The sequence below is a fragment of the Lycorma delicatula genome, chromosome 6 (genome assembly GCF_047948215.1).
Source record: "Lycorma delicatula isolate Av1 chromosome 6, ASM4794821v1, whole genome shotgun sequence".
NCBI lineage: Eukaryota > Metazoa > Arthropoda > Insecta > Hemiptera > Fulgoridae > Lycorma > Lycorma delicatula.
In genome coordinates this window covers 80025952-80046467 of record NC_134460.1, presented here as the reverse complement: position 1 = coordinate 80046467, position 20516 = coordinate 80025952, and the positions used below count along the sequence as shown (strand labels likewise).

The window sequence follows — 20516 nt, the reverse complement described above, 5'->3', positions numbered from 1 at the left end:
ATTATTTATGCAGGATACCTGTAGAATCGAAGAATTTCTATTTTTCATATAAATTAATTGAACGTTCCATAATAAATTAATTGATATCTATATCACAATGATGGATAAATCTGATATCAATTTTACAAATCAACATTTTGCATGCGGAAACTTAAGAGAATTGTTGTAAAACTTGAAAAAAAAATACATTTTCGCCTTTCATACAACTTTAGCTTACGCTCGGCAGTACTTTATACAGTTTCACTGAATTTTTTCTTATTTTAACAAGCCACAGATTCACCTTTGCGATTCTTGCAATCGTTTTTTTTTTTTACCACACAGTGATATAGTACTGTTAGGTCAATTTTTACTGGTTCGTTTTCATTAGATCAATTAAAAAAGAATTGTTTCATTTAAGTAGGAACGTCCGAAAATAATTTGAAGAAAAGATTTAACATTTATCTATATGTTAAATGGAGAAGACTTGACCGATTCGTCAACTTTGTTAAGGACTAACCAGATTCCAATCTGTAATGCAGATAGGATTACTTGCATATAAATGGGAAAGGCACATAAATGGATGGGTTATTGAATGAAATTATTAAAAGCAGAAATTCAACTAAAATTTTTTGTAACCCGCGGAAGACATTCTATTCATAGTCTTGCAATAATTGAGGATTTTTCAAATTAATTATTCGGTTTAAATGATACATCTAAACCGAATCGCTCAGACGTTTCAATCGATTTCACCCTTAAATTAAGGTTGATGGTGGTAATTTTTAATATTGTTTTTATTGTTACTAAAATTAAATTATTCAGGTGCGGTTAATAGTTACGATAATCCGTTAAGATTAGATGAAAAGTAATTTCGTTCTTGTAATGCCCCAGCTCAGAGTGATAAAGGTACCAGACACCTATCAGCAGATCTTAAATTTCAGTTTCTAAAAGAGGTCGGTTATTGAGAAGAGGCTTGGAGTAGGCAGCTGCGGGGCATCCAGGTGATATATACAGGGATGACACCTTTGGTTCGAGGTAAGCAGTAATAGGAAAATGCCGATTTGAAAAAAATAGAAATGAGAAATTTTTTTGAACAGATATCGTAAAAATTAATCATTATGTTGCGTGAGCCTAAGCGAGTTTAATTTTTATTTTCCTAGCATTCACCCGATCTGATACATTAATAAAAAAACTTTGTGAAAAAAATTCAACTTTTAAATAAACAATTTAATATTTCTGAAACCTTCTGAAGTAATTTATGGGCAAGAGAATCCTCCAACCACAGATCTACGGTTTTCTTATTACAGTTCTTTCATGAAAATTATTAATTTTCTTACTCTTACTATATATATAGTTTTGTAAAAACCAGCTATAAGAGTTTTTTCGTAGTCTGGTTTTTGTTATTTTCTATTATCATATTTGTTTGTCCATGAAATTCCATTTTTCTGAATACGTTGATACAAAATAGTTATCGACAAAAATATTGATTAGACATTACAATATGTTGTAGTAGTTTTCTGTCTAGACAGGCAGTCGCCAACCGTGAACGTCGAGATTTAGCGTCACTTCCATCTCTTTGTTTATTTGTAAAATCCCCTCCTACTTACCCTTTCTACCACTTGAGCGGTACAATTACTATTTAATTATTTCATATTTATCAAAGCAACGATTAAATTATAAATTATTAAAATACATTATAAATTTTAATTTGGGTTATTTAAATAAGATAACACATGGCTCGAATAGCACCATATCTCCTTAAATTATTATTTTTTTCCTCTTGTAGACTGTAATTATTAATTTCGCTTGTTTTACAGCTTTGTCATTCCCCTTGGAAGTTTTTTGAAAAAAAAATAATGAAATTAAAAAATAAGAAGAAATTTTTCGTAATTATCATAATGAAATATATATATATTTTTCATTTGCCAACGTATGAATTTTTATTTGATATAAAACAAAAATATTTATTACAAAACTCTTTACAGAACATAGTAAAATTTTAGCGATTAGAGGGTCAAGTTTTGGACGAAACTTATCAATAAAATTCTTCACGTCTATTTGAAGAATTTCTTTAGAATCTGGTCAGCCAAAATTTGTTTAACTAATTAATTTTTAATATTTAATTTATATATATATATATATACATATACGTACTACGTTACTGACGAGTCACTTCCGTCAGTCATTATAAACGATAAAATGTTGAATTGCAATAGAAAAAATATATCATGATAACCGTTATGTCACTACAACCGATGTAATTAATTATAAACAATATACATACTACATTTATTTATGTATTAACAGCAAACCAAACTAAACAAGAGAAAAGATTTTGGTCACTATATCCGACATGTCATTATATTCGATGTCAATGAAAAAGATACTTACTGTAGGTATATATATATATATATATATATATATATATATATATATATATATATATACACTCAAATTTAATCGTGGCTAATTATTTATAATTAATTTAATCATTTTTTTGATAGTTATAATAAAATTAAATACTAATTTTACTTCTCTAGTGGTAAAAAAGAAAAATAGGAGAGGGTCATATCAAATAATAGACTTCGTACATATAGGCTATGTTTAATTTATATATATATCAATTATGTTACAGTAGAGTCCTAATGCATTACATTTCATAAGCCACGTTTATTGCCTATAGCTGATCTCTAGGAAAACCACCGTGTGAAAGAATGTAATGTAACTGCAGCCTTTGTCTCTTTATTTTAATTATAATAATTATTTAGTACTATTTACGATCTCTTCATGTACGGATGTATTATTTATTGTACTCGTTTGTTAAATTATTAACATCCTGTTCTACATTGTTATATTATTAACATGTATGCCGAATAATGAATAATTGTGCAATTAATATTAAACAAGTAAATGCATATTATTTGTAAAATATTAACTGAAATAAATAAATGTCCCTTTCTTTAAAAAGAGAACATTGTTATGTTGAATCTTAACTAATATATAAACGAGGTCTAATTAAAAGGTATCTGAATTTTCCCCCAGAAAGTATCTGAATGCGAACAGTCAAACTTGTTAGAACGTATATGATTTTTTTTTCAGTTGCCTTGTTGCCCTGTAGCCATTATGGGTGCAAGTGTAACAGATGCTTGCCGCGTTCTATTTTGTGCATAATGATGAAATGGATAATGCATAATGTTGAACAGCACATAAGATTCGGTCAGAAGTTCAGTGATACTCAAACCGTAAAAATTCGTAAGATTAAGCAGGCTTTTAGAACGAAGGTATGGGAGTTAAACAAATTAAAGAGTAGTGTAACCGTTTCCAAATTGGTCGGGTTTGAAACCTGTTAATTAACAAATCAGAGTGACCGGCGTACCGGTAATGAATATACATTGTTAGAATTTAATTAATGTTAAAGAGGAATACAGCATCAGTAAGATAACAGTCTACTTCGATTACCGATCAATCGGCTACAATCATTCATCTAACATCCGAGTTAAGACAATAGGGAATTTATTTTTGTTTGATAATTAATCCATCCCAGAAACCTGAAGGTTTTGTGTGAATACGAAATTCTTTTTATGAAAACGTTTAAGCCAGATCAGGATTGAAACCCCAATACATTCCGAACAGGTCACTTATATACGAGTATATCACTGGGGAAAAATCGGCAACGGCATTGTTAAAATAGATTCGGAAAATAACCCCACATACAACCCTGACTCTATTCTATCATTCATTCTTTCGAGAACCCGAACTCCAGACAGCATCAACGCTCTGTATATATGGCACTAAATCATATATGACGACTTTAAATCTAGCCAATCTCGAATTATTAAACCTAAATAGACTCCAAACACGTACAAAATTACCCCATTTTTTAAATATTTCTTGGTGTTCCATGAACCCCGAATTAAAAAATAACCAAAAAGGTTGATAGGTGATTTTCGGCAAGATAAAAAAAACCGGGAAAGCAAAAAAAAAATAAACGTTCGAATGCTCTTTCAAAATATCACAGATCGACTTCATTTTAGTAATCTTTACTTCGGATTATATTAAGAATCTCGTGTTGTTGGCGTAATATTGAAACTATGCTCTCCAACTGAAAGCCTGAGGAGTTAAAATCGTTTTAGACTACTAAGCCTAAGTGTGATTTATGGTATGGGTTTTTTGAAAAATATATTTCAAAATGGCTACCTAAAATAAACCAGCAATTTCCTGAATATACCCTAACATTATTTTTTCTTCAACAAAGAGCAAAAATATTTTATGAACAATCCCATAAATAAAAAATACCAATCAGTTAAGATTTAAAGAAAAAACAACACAAAAACATGAACAGAAAGGGAAAATTATTCTAAAAAACACATGCATACTCACTCACTTTCACGAGTCAATTTAAGGAGAGTGAAATTTAGAACAAACAATTTAAGATATAATTCCTTTCTTACGGATTATTATCCTTTTTTTATTATCAACATAAATATAAAACCGATATACGATCACACCTCCCCAAACGCAATGTTATGGATGTAGAAAACTGTGCAAATAGAATAATGTTAGAACATTGTTGAATTTTAATTAGAAAGATGAAAACAATTACTTTTATAATTTAAATAGATAAAAAAAATGTAAAGCACGCTGCAATGTTCAATAACAGTTTTAACACTTTGATATTGAAGTTACTATCCTTAGAAATATTCATATTAACAGCCAAAGTTTATATATAATTTTTTATGAAGTCATACTACAGATGGGCGTAAAGTTAAGAAATCCTGATTCATTAATCCACTGAAGTTGAGAAATTGCTTTTAGGTTGGTACTAGTTGCTTTAAGGGTTGGTAATCCTTGACCGAAGAACGTATACATAAAAATTAAGAAATCTTTCCCTATTTTGTCATCTGTAGCAAGTGCGCTGTAAAAAGACAATCATGTGTTTTACACAGTCTCGACGTTCATTTATTCTTGAGAGTTATTTTAAATCGCAAAAATCTTTTAAGTGCTAGGAAAACTCTGCTGTAGCTTTTCCTCGATCACACGTACCCGATAAGTCACAATTTCTCACATAGTCGTTCATTTTACAGAAACCAGTAATGTAAATGAATGAAAACGGTCCGTCCGGCCAACAGTTTTATATGACGAATCTTTAAAACGTGCTCGTGCATCCTTTAAACGATCACCTCCAAAGTCAATGAGAAGGCTGCCTCAGAGTTGAAATGTCATACGGCAATGTCCGCAAAAGAAATTAAAATACTGTATTAATATCGTACAAGAATTGCGAGAACCCGATCAAGGAAAAAATACATGATTATTGCAAATGGTTTATGTGTTTTTATTCGCGGCAATATTCAGCTCTCGGATAATATTTTCTATACTGACGAGATGGTTTGATTTAAGAGGCTATGTGAACAGCTAGAAAAAACGATATTCAGTTGAAATCCAACTAATGCTATTCATTGCGTATTTCTTCCAGAACGTGTAGGTAAATTGTTGGTAAGTAATTTTTATGCAATGCTAATTAATCTGGTATATTTTGATTCAAACAATATTTTCGCAAAAAATATTTGACGCTAGGATTTGTAAGTTTATGAAGAGGAGAACTACTTGTAAGCAACGCTTCACGTAAATCCATGCTAAATTGTTTTTTGTTTGTTTACCTTTGGAAGTGAAATCACTGCTACTTGCCGCTGTTATAAATATTTGTCGTGGCCCTTGCTTTTGCAATCCTGCGACATAAACTGTCGTGACATGCTGGTCTATTTGAAACTTTATTGTGCACGAAATATTTTTCTCGCAAACTCGACAATATAAAAAATTTCCGTCGTATGTAAATGTTCCAGGATAATCAGCTATTCACGAAGACACTTTTTTTCGGGAGGCGTGGTACACATTAAACTTTGCACAAATAAATAAAAAAACTAAACTGATGCAATGAGCGCGTCAACAAAAACATGCGTAATTTATCTGCCTAGTGGAAGGAGTGCTGCAGTAGGCGTGCGCGAGGCAGAACGGTATCGTCCGTTGTTATCTCGCGTGAGTCTGTGTTTTACTTAGCCTCATAATATTTTTTTCCTGTTTAACCTCCGGGAATTACAGTCAGGTATTACTTCGGAGGATGAATGAGGATGTTATGTATGAGTGTAAGTGAAGTGTAGTCTTGTACAGTCTCAGGTCGACCATTTCTGAGATGTGTGGTTAATTGAAAGCCAACCACCAAAAGAACACCGGTACCCACGATCTAGAATTCCAATCCGTATAAAAGTAGCTGCCTTTACTAGGATTTGAACGTTGGAACTCTCGACTTCGAAATCAGCTGATTTGCGAAAACGCATTCACCACTAGATCAACCCGGGGGTTTCTCTTAATAACATTATCCTACCAAAAAAATAGACGCGCGGCTGCTAAGCGGTGTGACTATTTAAGATTTCTGTCTTGACGGCTGTGTAACGCGTGGGTATTGTGACTTTTAGTAGCTTGTCCTGTTTTCTGCAGGTTCTTGTGTGTTGTTGTAGGTGTATGTATTTGACGTGCTTTAAGTGTTGCTTCCAGTAGTGTTGTTTGTGTGGTGTGTGACATTGTTGGATTATTATGACTGTGTGTGTGTGTGTGGGCGATTGCCCCTTCTTTTGATGAAATGCTTTTATAAGCAGTCCCAGGAAAGGGGAAGCCATGGGTGGAGGTTTAATCGGTAGTGAGCAGGTATACATACGCCCTTGGTTATAACTGGCGGAACCTGTTAGCAAGCCCGACACTGCTTAGGCGCCCGTAAATAGGGTTCCTCCACCTCTTAAACAAAAAAAAGTGCGCTCTAAGAGCCTAGCGGCTAATAGGTTTGGCCGGCTACAACGTAAGATTTTATTTATTAACTAGGTACCCTACCGAAAAATATTGTAAATATAGCGAAAATAAGCATCATCACTAGATTTTAAGGAAAATATACAATAACCGGTGAGAATGGGGTTAATATACAAATGCAAATATCCGGTCTCTAGTGATAAGCATGATTTTTCTACCATTCTCAAGTAGGTTAAGCCTCAAAACAATTAAAATTAATTTTTATATTACACTTAAATTTGTTTGAAATTCATTGGAAAATGTCCAATAAATGTTGATCAGAGCGGCACAGTTTAGAGTTATATATTTTTTTAAATTTATATCTTCACCCAAAAACAGAATATAAGAATGTGGACAACATTATTTATACTGTGAGTAAAAACCAACTAATTACTACTTATTTTATTAAAATAACCATTCTATTTTAGTTGTGTACAAACTAGTTTAAATAAAGTGATATCTTGACTTATATTTTGTTAATTAAAAGAATCAGAGCTCCAAAATGACTGCTTATGATACATTTTTCCTTTAACGCGGAGAAATGCGATATTACATCATACTATGATGAATTGACTGATAAGATCTAATAGACCAAAAAACTTCTGTGTATTAATGTCGTTAAAATCTATATTTCAATCAACCCAATGACAGTATTAGCTTAGTTTATATGGCTGATATAAACCATAGGAATAGTCAGTATGGTTTGTTACCATTGGTTATTCCTAATCATTTAATAGTTATGCATAATAAATGATCTACTGTAACTGTTTCAATTATGTTATAGATTATTTGACAACCGATTATATGGTAGATTTAGTAATTCAGTTAAACTGTTTCTGGAGATAACACTGATATAGTTTTGGCACAAATCTCTTGGATTATAATTTGTTTCAGCATTGTATTAATTATATGCACATGCATGTGAATTAGTGTTTTTCACAAATATTTTCAATTATATGAGTATTCTCGGTTAACCTTCCACTCTTTTATAGTATGATTTCTCTCCAAACATTAAGAAGATTGTATTCTATTTAACAATTGTTCCTTTTTTTAAATAATTATTTAACATCTATGAGTTTAAATAAGCTAAATTTATATAAGGTCTTACGGCCCTAACTCTGCCTTTTTATAAGTATATATTTTTAATATTCATTTATTTATTCCATAATTTCTTTTATGATATAGGCTTATAAAGAAAGAAAAAAAAAATATAATTATTAATTAACAAAGTTTTATTCCTTTCACTAAGGAACTTAGTACCAAACATAAAGCTAAAAACTTACTTTAGTTGGTAGTAAAGTAAGGGACTTAGGTTTACTTTACTACCAAATCTCACATAAGAAAATCAAAACTGCTTAACAATACTTAAAAATTTATTTATTTGTACGGGAATATGTTGCATCAAGATCATGGTATATCTTAGGCTATTTTGAGTTCCTGGATTGTAGTGCTGCCTAGCAGGCTCTCAACAATCCCGTCCATCATAATGAGGTACTCAGTCATCACAGTCCATAAAACCAATGCCTATTGTGTTGTTCACTCGAAAAGTTGTTTTTGAGTAAATTCAAGTTAAGATTTTAGGTTGTAATAACTGTGTGAAATTATCGCTTTAGTCTGTAAGCAAGGATTTTTAGTTGCAAAACACGTGCATAACTTACTCTTTGATGAGTAAAATGGTTACTTTATTTTGTTTATCGGTTAAGCAGTTTTATCTAGACAACCATATTGTTTAGAAATGAAACCATCATGTATCTTAGGCCAGTACAAGGCCATGGTACAAGATGCTACAACATATTGTTTATTCTTGTTTCAGGCATTAAAGGTTGCATTCAAATATGCCTAAAAGCAAAGTAGGAAAAAAGTGAAATCCAGTAGATAAAAGATTTTTGAAAAAGCACTTCAGGCTATCAGTAGATGATCCAAACAAATAATTGACCTACCAAAAAGCAGCAGAAGGATATAATGTCAATAGATCTGTTCTAAACAGGCATTTAACAAAGTTTAAAAAATACAGAAAATTTAGAAAACCAGTATTTGTTCAATTATGCAGTTAAACAAGTATTTTTTAATGAAGAGGCGGGAAGCCTTGTCACCTACATTGAGAATCTTGCTGAAATGCAGTACAGTTTGACCAGAAAGGGTGTATGAATTTTAGCTTTAAAATTTTCAAAAGCTAATAATAAAAAAAAGGACCTGGCGCATGGGATGAAGAAGAAGAGTGCCTGCAGCATTGCTCTTCAAAAGCAAGTGATCTGTGGGGGAAAATTTGTGTTGGACCCATTATCTTTGTTCAGGTATAGAAGGAAATGAGTGGAAGAGTGAGTTCTGCAAAGCTAGACTGTAAAATAATTATTTAGTTAATTCTTCAAAATAATGTCTTTTATTGTTCATCAATCTCATTTAGTTATAGCTTGCTTTTAAAATGAATTGAATTAAGATATTTGCCGATGTTCATTTTTTGACATAATTAGTTTGAAATTGAACCGTTATAATAAAATATTCAAAATATATCTTTAATCAATTTATTTACTGTAAAAAACATTACTTTTTTAATTTGGCCCAAGATACAAAAGTTAATCTCAAGGTATGCGAGTATTATAATATTTTATGTGCAATGGAAAAGGCAGGTTTAAACCCACTTACAAGTACTGAAGAATGATAATGAATTTTGTAGAGTGTAAAAGATGCTGTGCCTACCAGGATTCAAACCTGAAAGGATCAAAGGTTAAAACGCAACCACTCCGCCAGGGAAATCGGTGGAATGGCATTTTAACATTAAAATGCCACTCCTTAATTTTAACATTAAAATGCCTTCTTTTGTTTTATCTTGCAGCAAGATAAAACAAGAGAAAAAGTAAACGGTGGTACAAAGTAACTGAATGAGTATGCAAATAATAAAATACTTGTGAGATTAATTACCTCTAAGGTAACAATATGTTTTGAGGTACTATCATAGTTATCTTACAAGCTAATTTCTTAGCCTCACATTATAGAAGACACTGCGTTTCTCCATATTTACTTAACATAATAGATTTTACAATTGTTATTCAACTACAACACTGCCTTAAGAAGTTGATTAGTCATTTTTGTGCTCTTTAAACTGACTATTATGTGGAAAAAGACTAATCATAATTAATTAAAAATACATTAATATAAATCTTTAACAGTCGGTACAGCCAATTTATTCAAGAGGCTCCTAAAGGAATAAGATATAGTCATAAGAACTGCAATAAAGCATAAGAAATAACAATGATTAAATCAGATTAACTAAATTATACAGCATACAAGAAATAACAAATATCATCCCTCAAACTCACAAACACTGTAGAAGTACTGAATAAAAATATTAGTAATTGAAATGCTTCAGAAAATATCTCTACATTTAATTCTTCAAACAACAGTAATTCACTACAAGTTTTGTTTAAATTTTTTACATCTTTATTACCCTTTTAACAAAGTTATTTTACGTCAAACATAAAAAGCAAGGTTTTTACCCCAATTTATTGGATTTCACCCCAGATTTCTCAAAAACTATGGCAGGTACAATCTGGGAGTTATTTTATTTTATTTTTAAGTCAAAAACCGTAAGAGATCACTAATTCTACCCTTTAATTAGCATCCTAAAAATTTCTGTACGACCTCATTTCACCAGGGCAGCTGAAATCCGAGCTAAAAATTTCACTACCGGGAATTCAAAAACAAAGCTTTTTAGGACATATTTAAAATGACTTTTTCCATTATTTTTATGAGTAGAATAGTTTATGCCAGTCCCCCGAGAATTTCGTCATACATCCTGTGTACAGGTGATCCAAAACTCCGCGGCAACCTTCGGTAGACGATTCTATAGCCAAAAATAAGAAAAAATTCATATAAACATGTCAGAAAACGGTTCGTTAGCGAGTTTCGGCCCGCCAAACATTTAGCCCTACTTTCTGCACCCTCTATGAAATTAAACGGGACTAAAATTCTTGGGGTACAAATCGAGGGCTAAAGTTGGTGTTTCCTTATGGTATTTGATCTAAGTAATTAAATAAGTGTTCTTTGACCCCTACTTCACTTGTATTTTAAAACAAACGAGGTAAAACACTTTAACAATTTTGTCAAAAATACATTTTTTTTGGTTTAGAATAAAATAATTTTGTTAATTTCCCGATAAACAAATAAAAATTTCTAGCTAACTTTTTAGAGTATCTAATTCTGAGAAAATTAATGTAAATAACGTTTATTAAAATTAAACACAAATTTGAGAAGTTCAACTTCAATTAGAAAGAAAACACACAAACTGGATTGGAAAAGAGATGCGTTTTTAAAAAGAACATTTCACATACAAATGTTAAAAATAAATTTGAAAGATTTAAAAATTTCTTCTAAAACATATTAAAAATTTGTATTTTTTCACAGGTTGGCAATAACAGCTGATCAACAATTGAATTTAGTGTTTAGCGTTCCAATTTTCATTTCAGCGGTTTGTTCTGTTATTGTTCGTCAGTCGTTCACAGTGGGTGATACAATAAATTTGTTCTCATTCGAAGAATTGATGGACATGTTAATTTATGGGAAAGTAAATAAAAATGGTTCGGTTGCTGTGCGTGAATACCAGGAAAATTATCCAGAACGAAGAGTACCGGATCGTAAAACATTTGAGGGTTTGGAGAAGCGAGTTCGAGAAATAGGTATGCTTAAACCACGATTCGATGCCGGTTGTAAACGTTTTGAGAGAAATGCCAATGCTGAAGAAGAAATATTGAATGCGGTACAAGTATCTTCCACCGCAAGTACCAAAAGGCTGTCATATCGCTTTCATGTTTCCCAATCAAAAATATGGTGAACGTACGGGAGCAACAATATCATGTAACACATGTACAAGAGTTATTACCAGTAAGTCTAACAGAAATTATAATTACTTACCTTGAAGATTATAACAAAAGATTCAGAATCTAATCTAAGTAATACACACAAATTTAATTGTCTACATTAGCTGGATGACAATCAAGATTAAAACACATTTTGTAGGCAATTAATCACACCTTGTTAAAAAATAAGAAAATAAAATAGCAACATATTCTATATACCCATGGTAGTTTGATTATCTGACCTATGATAAATCGATCATCTTACCTCAAATGACCTCAACAAAAAACAATCTGTTTCCCAGTGCACACAAATAAAGAAATGACAATTCTGCTACCTAATAGATGTCAGGATTGTATTACATGTAGAACTGAGGAAATGGCTGACAAAACTTCTAAACAAGACAAAACAATTCCAATAAAGAAAAGATGAAGGTGAAAATAGTATGGAAAAGGGGATGACTCAAGTCATTAAACCTAAAGAGGGACTGCCTCTGATTAGGGTAGTATAACATCTCCATAAAATATATAGTTTGTTCAGTCAATTTATATAGTTCAGTGGTAAAAAAAACCTTGAAAAATATATAAACAGGTAGTTTTATACAGAAAATTGTCAGTTTGTGAGAAAAAACACATTTTGAAGTCAAAATAAAAATAGTAATATTACTGCAGGTTAAAAAACATGGAAAAATTAAAAAAAAAAAAACCATTCTAAACAGTTAATGATAGAAATTGACTATTTATCTTAGAGTTGGCTGATGGGGCTAAAACCATAATTGTTACAGGTAACCTGACATCATTCACATAAAAAAAAAAACAGTGTAGTCATTCTCAAGAATAACCAAACACTCCATGCCAATCACACTAAGGAAAATGAAGAGTGAATAGTTTCCTGCTGCCTTTTACGCATAGCTGAATATACTGTTATTATTAGCACAAAAAACTTACTAAAATTCAGATGATATTCAGCTAGATGGATCTTCACTCTGATTATCATAAGGATTAGTATAATGATCATCACATTTCCTGCAACTCAGGTTAATCATGCTTGTACCTCAGAAGCATTAGAGCGTTACACTAAAAAAAAGCCCGGGGCAACTTGTAAAGCAGCCAATTAGTGTAATTTACTCATTTCTTGTGAAAAAATATATTTATATACTTCAACAAAGCAAGGGAAAATGTACATTGAAACATATTTAAATAATATGATTTTATATTTTCAAGTGCCTATAAGAATATATACAAAGCGATAAATGGTTTTATGTTGGTAATTCTTTCTTAATTTTAGGGCAAAAATTAATGAAAATAAAAACAATAGTTAGTTATCAAATAGTAGAGTACACAAATTCATAAATGGGAACTTCAAAAGAACAAGTTTACATTGGAAAAATAATACTAAGAAAAAAAGTAAATGTAAAGGAAAATGAACAGCTTACAGAAAAAGAATACCTGTAGTAGAATTAGAATTTTTTTTATTGTCTTTAACACAAAAAAGATAGAGATTGTTTCTAGTAATCTACAAACATCAATGTGAAGTTCCTTTTTATATACCAAAAGTTACAGAATATCTGATTATAGCAACCCAATTTACAAGAAAATAGATACATATAATTTATTATTTAAATGAATGAATATACAGATATATTTTATACACTAATATCAGTTAAGTGCCAATATAAAATAGTTTCGTAAATATACTGTGGAGTTATTTTAAAAAAAGTATATGATTATATTAAAGGTATAACTATGCTTTGTAATTTACAAAAAATAATTAATAATATAGACAATAATTCATGAAACAGGTAAAAAGGAGAAAGATATAGTATCTGCTCACTTCATGAAAAAAAGAGAATTTTCTATTTATGAAAAGATATACAATACTTCACAAAAAATGATAAATAGAATACCAGTAGAATCCATAAAAAGCCTTTGTGTATCTACAGTACAAGAGAGTAAGGACACAAATAAATATCTACTCAATTTTTCATGAAAAATTATATTCCAGTTCATGGAGTGGGCTTAGACAAGATTAAATTAAACATACTTTATAATTAAATATGCATTAACTAATGATTTAAATTAATTAAATTTAAGTGATTTATTTTAAATGATTGATTTTTATAATTAATTTTTTTATAATAAAATAATTAAAATTATATGTATATATACATACAAAAATGAAAAACAATCTAAAACAAAATTAATCATAAAATAATTTAATAATTAAGTTTCTATTTATGTAATGTATAATATATTAAATAATTTTTGTAGTAATTTGTACAGTTTAATAATACCATAAGAATAATGTATAAATTAGTAATTTCAAATCACTACTAACTATAAATATACTAACATACAAATATACTAACTACAAATAAATATACTACATAATATTTACTATTTATACTACATAATATTTATACTACATATAAATATACTAACTACAAATATACTAACTAATAAAAGTGATATCAATCCTCATTTCTTTCATTAATTTTTGGCCTCAGCAATTATCTATAACTAAATGTCTTTGACCTTTGAAGAATACAAAAGATCTAGTTGCAAAAAATTATTTAAAGTACCCTTTTGATGAAGTAAAACTGATTAATTTTGAGAGAGGTTTTTAAAACAGTAGTTATCAGAATTACAATAAATAAATTATTTAAGATTATTACCTAAAAAGTAAAAATAATATGCGAGATTAATTAAACCATGACTGAACAAGATGCATAAGATCTATGAAATTTTACCACACTACATGAATTTCAGTTTGGTTTTCACTGAAATAATTGGTTTGTATGTACTTCTGTATAACTAACTGTGTTAGCTGTTTTGGACTAGAAACTAGTACTGTTGAATAACACTCTTTCCAAACAAGTCGTTTCATTAAAATCAACAGCCTTAATCAAGTTGGGCCAATATTTTCACACAACAACTGTACTGCTTACAAGAAAAATCTTAAATTCACTCACATTAAGAAATGAAAATGTGTTGAAGTTTACCTGGGAGAAATACAAATACAGAAAACTACAGTAATAAGAAATACATAGCTAACTGATAGTCTGTATTGTTAAAAATAATTATGCTGAAATGCAGATTTTGATTGAATTATATTATTTATGATCCGAGAAAAGAAAATTGTGCCTGTCAGTTAGCAAATTAATCGGCAAACTGACTTCATACTTGGTAATCCTAAATCCAAGCCCCATTCAAAACCACTCTTTAGCAAATTCAACATAAAAAGTAAAATAATGTAATCAATGGGGCATCTACAGGCTCTGACAAAGAACAAATAAATAACCTACATAACCTAAGTACTGCACTAAGTAAAATATAATGACTATAAGTAATAGTAATAAATAAATGAAAGCTGACCATTTTCTTTAAATAACTTCTGATGCTGCTGAAGATCATGCTGTTCCAACCATGAATCTACCTCAGATTTTTCTTCATCAGAAGACCAAACAAATAAAATAATTTTTAAAAACGAAAACGTACATGCTAAACAAAGGAGTCCGATAACTAAAATAAATGACCAACTAGCCATAATTTAATTAAATTAACATTTCTAAACACAACAATTTAAATAATAGAGGTTAGTTTGGTTAGAATTCACAATCTGATTTACAATCTCTCCATTTACTTTGCTGTTTAGCGAAAACTATAACTACAACAAAATACATTATGCAGATTTTTTTAAAATTACAAACATATGAAAAAATCAAAACGAGAAAATATATTTCGGAACTGTCAAATAAACTGAACTTTTGACATTTTAATTTACGTCAAAGCAACGAAATTGTATTGATACCAACATAACCAACCGAGTGTTTACGAGCGACGGTAGCGCTCCTAGTGTTATAATGACAACATGTTAATACTTTTTGGGACCCGCTAAAATAAATTCCCGTTCGAGGCGTACTACTTGTATTAGATTTAAACGACTTAATGAACTAAGATAGGTTGACAGTTATTTTACAATATATTTAAAATAATTTTTTAACAACATCAATTTTATGCAAAGAATTTATCTATTCTAAACTATTATTGAAATTAAACAGCAATCAGGTTGCTAAAGAACTTTTTAAAAAGTAAAACAATTGTAATATAACATATTCAACCATTAAACAATTAACATGGAATAAAAGAATTTATAAAAAATAAATACTCTCTTTCTCCATGACTACATTTCAAATGTAAATATAAGTAAATGGCTGGAGGCCATTTACTTATAGTGTACACACATCCATAAAAAAAATGTAATCCAAAAGTAACATTTTACAAGTTGTTTCCTCAACTCCATCTTATAAAAAAATTGTTTCATCCCATTAACAATTTCCTAACTATTGTTATTTCACTTTTGCAATCTTCTCTAACAACTTGAGTAAGTATTACACACACCTGAATAGTTTTATTTTATTTTTTTCTGATTTTGGCTAGCCAAGTACCAACCAACTTTCATCTCTTTTCTCTTAATGATTTCCTACAATTTGTTTTCATTCTTTCTGGGTTTTTTCTCTTCTTTCTTGTAACCACTTTGTTCCTCTTTTTTTTAGGAAGGGATTTATTTTGGAATTCTATCATATTTGGATCATTTTTCTCTATTTTTAATATATTCTGTAGTTATTTGTATCTCTTCTAAATCTTTAAAGGTTTCTGCAAAAAAAGGGTAATACCCTTTTCTTATTTGGAAAGTGGAATTATTATTTGGTATTTGGAAATATTTTCTTTATTAATCATTCTATAAAGGTGCCTGTGAAATTGGAGTCTTTTTTTTTTTTTTAATTGTATTAGATAATTTTTCACTACTTTATTTTATTTGTTCAATTTTTCTTTCTTTTTTGCTGACATTCATCAACTTATTGTTTGAGAATTAAGATATGATATATGTCCACATTGCTTTGTGGAAATTGTTACTTCTCAAATGAGTTTAAATTTTAAAAGCCATTAAAAAATAAAAAAAACCCCATAAAAATCTATCTTTTTCATGTAATTTGATAAACTGATAATCTATTGATAAAATTGCAAATTGATGAATATTAGAACAGGTGTTTTTGGTTGCTCACATAAATATAATTTAAAGTTAAAAGATAATTAAATTAAATTCATAAAAAAATGAAAAAACAAAGTTAAAAATTAATAATCCATCAGGTTGGTCAAGTGGTAAACTTGTTGTCGTTAATCAACTGATTTTGAAGGCCAGAGTTCTCAGGTTCAAATCCTAATAAAGATAGTAACTTTTGGTTGGATTTGAATACTAAGTCATGGATAGGTGTTCTTTGATGGTTGGATTTCAATTTACCACATATCTCAGGAATGTTCAGCCTGAGTTTTTACAAGACTACACACTTACTGATACAGTTACATTTCACTAATAATTCGCTAATGATTTTAATTGTTGATGCGAAAAAAACCCCCAAAAGCTCACTTTCTGAGTAAAAAGTTTATAATTTCCAAACTCTCATTTAATTTTTTAATCATTTTAAATTGAATGAATTATTTCTTTTAAGCAGTCATCAAATTTGAATAGTTAATTTATTACATTTTCATCCTGTTTTTTATTATGTGAAATCAAGGATACGGTACTTAAATTTGTTAACTTCTACAATGATATTTCTTTCTTTTATTAAAGAAATGAATTAGTAATTTTTGTAAAATCAATATAATTGGATTTTTGCTGGTCATAATATTACATTTTTTGATGAGGTTCATATCAAAACTTATCATTTTTAAAAATTCAAAAGAGCTAAAAAATGTATCAGTCAAACTATTAATCAGAAATACAGATGGTGGAGCTATTGATTTAAATATGTTTAAATAAAATAGTTTAAGTATACAATTTACCACTATTTTGTTATTTGAGTTTTAATTTTGGATTTATTATTACTATGTGGGTAAGAGCAGCCTTAAGAAAAGTTTTATTTATTATTTTAATGCAAACAACAGATTTTATTTTTACATAAAATTTGAAAAAAATTGTCATAAAAAATACTTTATGTTTTTACTTTCTACATAATTAAATGAAGATTTCACTTCTTGCTGATACTATTTCTTCTTTTCTCTCTTCACAAAAAAAAATTGTACTACAACCGCTGTTTTCATATCAATCTCACCAAAGTATTTTTGCAAGTTCTTTGTTATCATCCATTTTTTCCAGCCTGAGCTCTGTTCCTTTAGAAATTTTGAGAAATTTTATTTTATGTACTATTTTAGATTGATTTACTAACATCTGTATCTACTGGGCAATATAGTTCGCACAGATTTGAAACTGTATAGTTCTGCCTTCCAATAATAATTCTTTAATAAATATTAAATTTTATGTGTCAGTTGCTTAATAACTTTAAGAAAGACTTTGATGTTAATTTTCAGTTATTTCCTCTAATGTTGTCATTGTGGGACATTCATTAAAAATATTATAATTAAATTGCACTTTTTCACCACCACAATCAATAATAAAATATGAAAGTATTCTAATAAATTCATTAGATTTAAACGATGTAATATTGCAGCTGCAATTTTATATGTCTCTTTCAGAAAATCTTGCACCATCCATTTATATGTAAATACATTGATTCTTGTAGATTTATAGTGGGACAAACCTTGTACAATTGTAAATTTCATCAATTTCTCGAGTTAAATATACAATTTGGTGTAGAATTTTTATATTTAAAAGATTTAATTTACAATCATAAGAAATGCAAAAATTTATCACCCTTCAATTTTTCAAAAAAAGCATTAGCTTTTAAATTTATATTTGTCTTCGAATTTTTAGTTTTTGTTTTTCATGATTGTTATTTTCTTTCTTAGTAAGTTCATTTAACTCAATGATTGTTTTTTTTTACCCTTACCTTCTGGAACTCAAATTACACTATTCAAATTAGTCCAACCAAATTAACTTAGAGAAAAAAAAATTGTTACCTGGACTTTTATAAGTGGAAATGGTAAAAGGACTTATAATAAACGTAAAAAAAATAAATGCCTGAGCGGTGCTGATGGTGGGTTGAAAAGAAGTGGAAAATTATATTATTGCGATTTCCGACGAAATTTGTCGTCAAAAAAGTATCCAATACAAAGATTGTAGATCATGCAAAAATCTAAAACTTTTTAAGAGGTCACTCACTCACTTTTTGACATAATCTCAAAATTTCCGAGAAAAATGCGAAATATCTTCTTTTTTTTATTTTTTATTTCCGCAAAAATAATTTAATTTTGACGAAACTTGGTGAAAGTATACCTTTCTGTTTTAAATAACCACAAATCTTTTTCGATAAAAAAAATAAAGAAGTTTTCGAGATATTTATTTTTTTCGGTCCAAAACACTATAAAAAAAATCATCATACAGAGTTCTGCCGGTGCTCATTTTTTTCGTTTTGACATATACCTTTTAGCAAAATAAAAAAAATCTAAAATCACAATTCAAGAACATGCTCAAAAATGTAAAACAAAAAAAGACTTGCAACAATGAATTTTTCAGTAATTGTTGATCATTTGTTTATACCATTGTTCTGTTACACCATTCAATTGTACGGAAAAAACAAAAGAAACTGTGTTTCATTGCTTGACCTGAAACTTTATTTTTGTACATTATTGCTATCATCTACGTCGAATAATTTTGTGTTCCGAAGGATCTAAACAAGAAAGGCGATTGGGCGTGCAGTTTGTGCACTGAATTTTTGAAGGTCTGATAGGCAATCTTAGACAAGAATAGTCCCCCGTCTCTCTTTCAGCTCATGATTTCGTTCCGGAGCAGCTGCTCCGGTCATATAGAAAAGCCAAAGAGGGGAGTGGTAGGACTCTCTCAAAGTCTCGTTTCGGAGCTAAGACATGCACAAACACACATACTCAGGTATAAAGTATCATCAAGCATAACGTGCGCGTGCACTCAGAGACGCACCAGTCAATCCGTGTATTGCACAGTCAGTTTATGTGTTAATATCAATAGAAAAGCTGACATGAAAAAATATTTAAAATTCGAGCTTGCTCCGTTCCCACTATCACTTTTTACAGAAAACGGCTTCAGAAAAAACATTAAATCGCAACTGTTTTATCAGTTCACTAGCACTGAAGCTTTACCAACTACCGAAAATGTAGTACATGTTATTGATGGTGGATTTCTATTACACAAAGTTGTTTGGCAAAAAAATGATACAATTGAAGTGATCACCACAAATATTTGTCTTTTGTACGCAGACAATACCTGTATAGTATTTGATGATTATCCGGACAATGAGGCTGATAATGAAAACTCAACTGCATCTTCAACAAAAACAGTTGAACTCTTAAGCGAAAAAATTCTTCGAGTGTTCCTTTTTTTAATATTGAACTGCACTCAAAAATAACATTTTTACAAGAGAAAATTCTTTTCAAGTGATAAAGATAAGTTTGAATTAATAAAAGAGTTGTCGAAAGCAGTTAGATTTAAAGGATATAACAATTAAACAAGCAGATAAAGATGCAGATTCATTAATTATTAATACAGCAATAGAAATCGCCGAAAAAAATAAGGTTATAAATGCAGTAACAGAAGTCGCCGAATATAAAAAAACTGTCGTTATTGTTGGCAAGATAGATAGATCTTTTGGTTCTATTACATCAATTAAATTCGACTAATGCAACAATTTCTCAAGCCAGGTGCAGGCAATGTAAGCGACTCAATGTATTCGTCAAATAGTTTTAAGTAGAAGATTTTCGTTCTATTGTTAGTTTTTTACATTGTTTTATTGGCTGTGACAGATCTGCTTTTGCGGGCAAAGGGGAAAAAACAACACTGAATTCACTGATTAAAACTCCCGAGTTGGTAAAGCCTTTTTATCAGACTAATGCAGAGCCAAAAGACACTGCTCGAAATGGTTGTAA

General features: G+C 29.7%; 1 protein-coding gene across 1 annotated transcript in view; it reads right to left on the bottom strand.

Annotated features, from left to right (window-relative positions):
• LOC142325960 (apoptosis-resistant E3 ubiquitin protein ligase 1) overlaps positions 1–15432 on the bottom strand; it is a 291698-nt gene extending 276266 nt beyond the window's left edge. Inside the window, exon 1 of the mRNA XM_075367936.1 lies at positions 15036–15432. Coding sequence (XP_075224051.1) covers positions 15036–15207 — 172 coding nt within the window. The 5' untranslated portion in view covers positions 15208–15432. The remainder of the gene's footprint in view (positions 1–15035) is intronic.
• Between the last annotated feature and the right edge of the window lie 5084 nt (positions 15433–20516).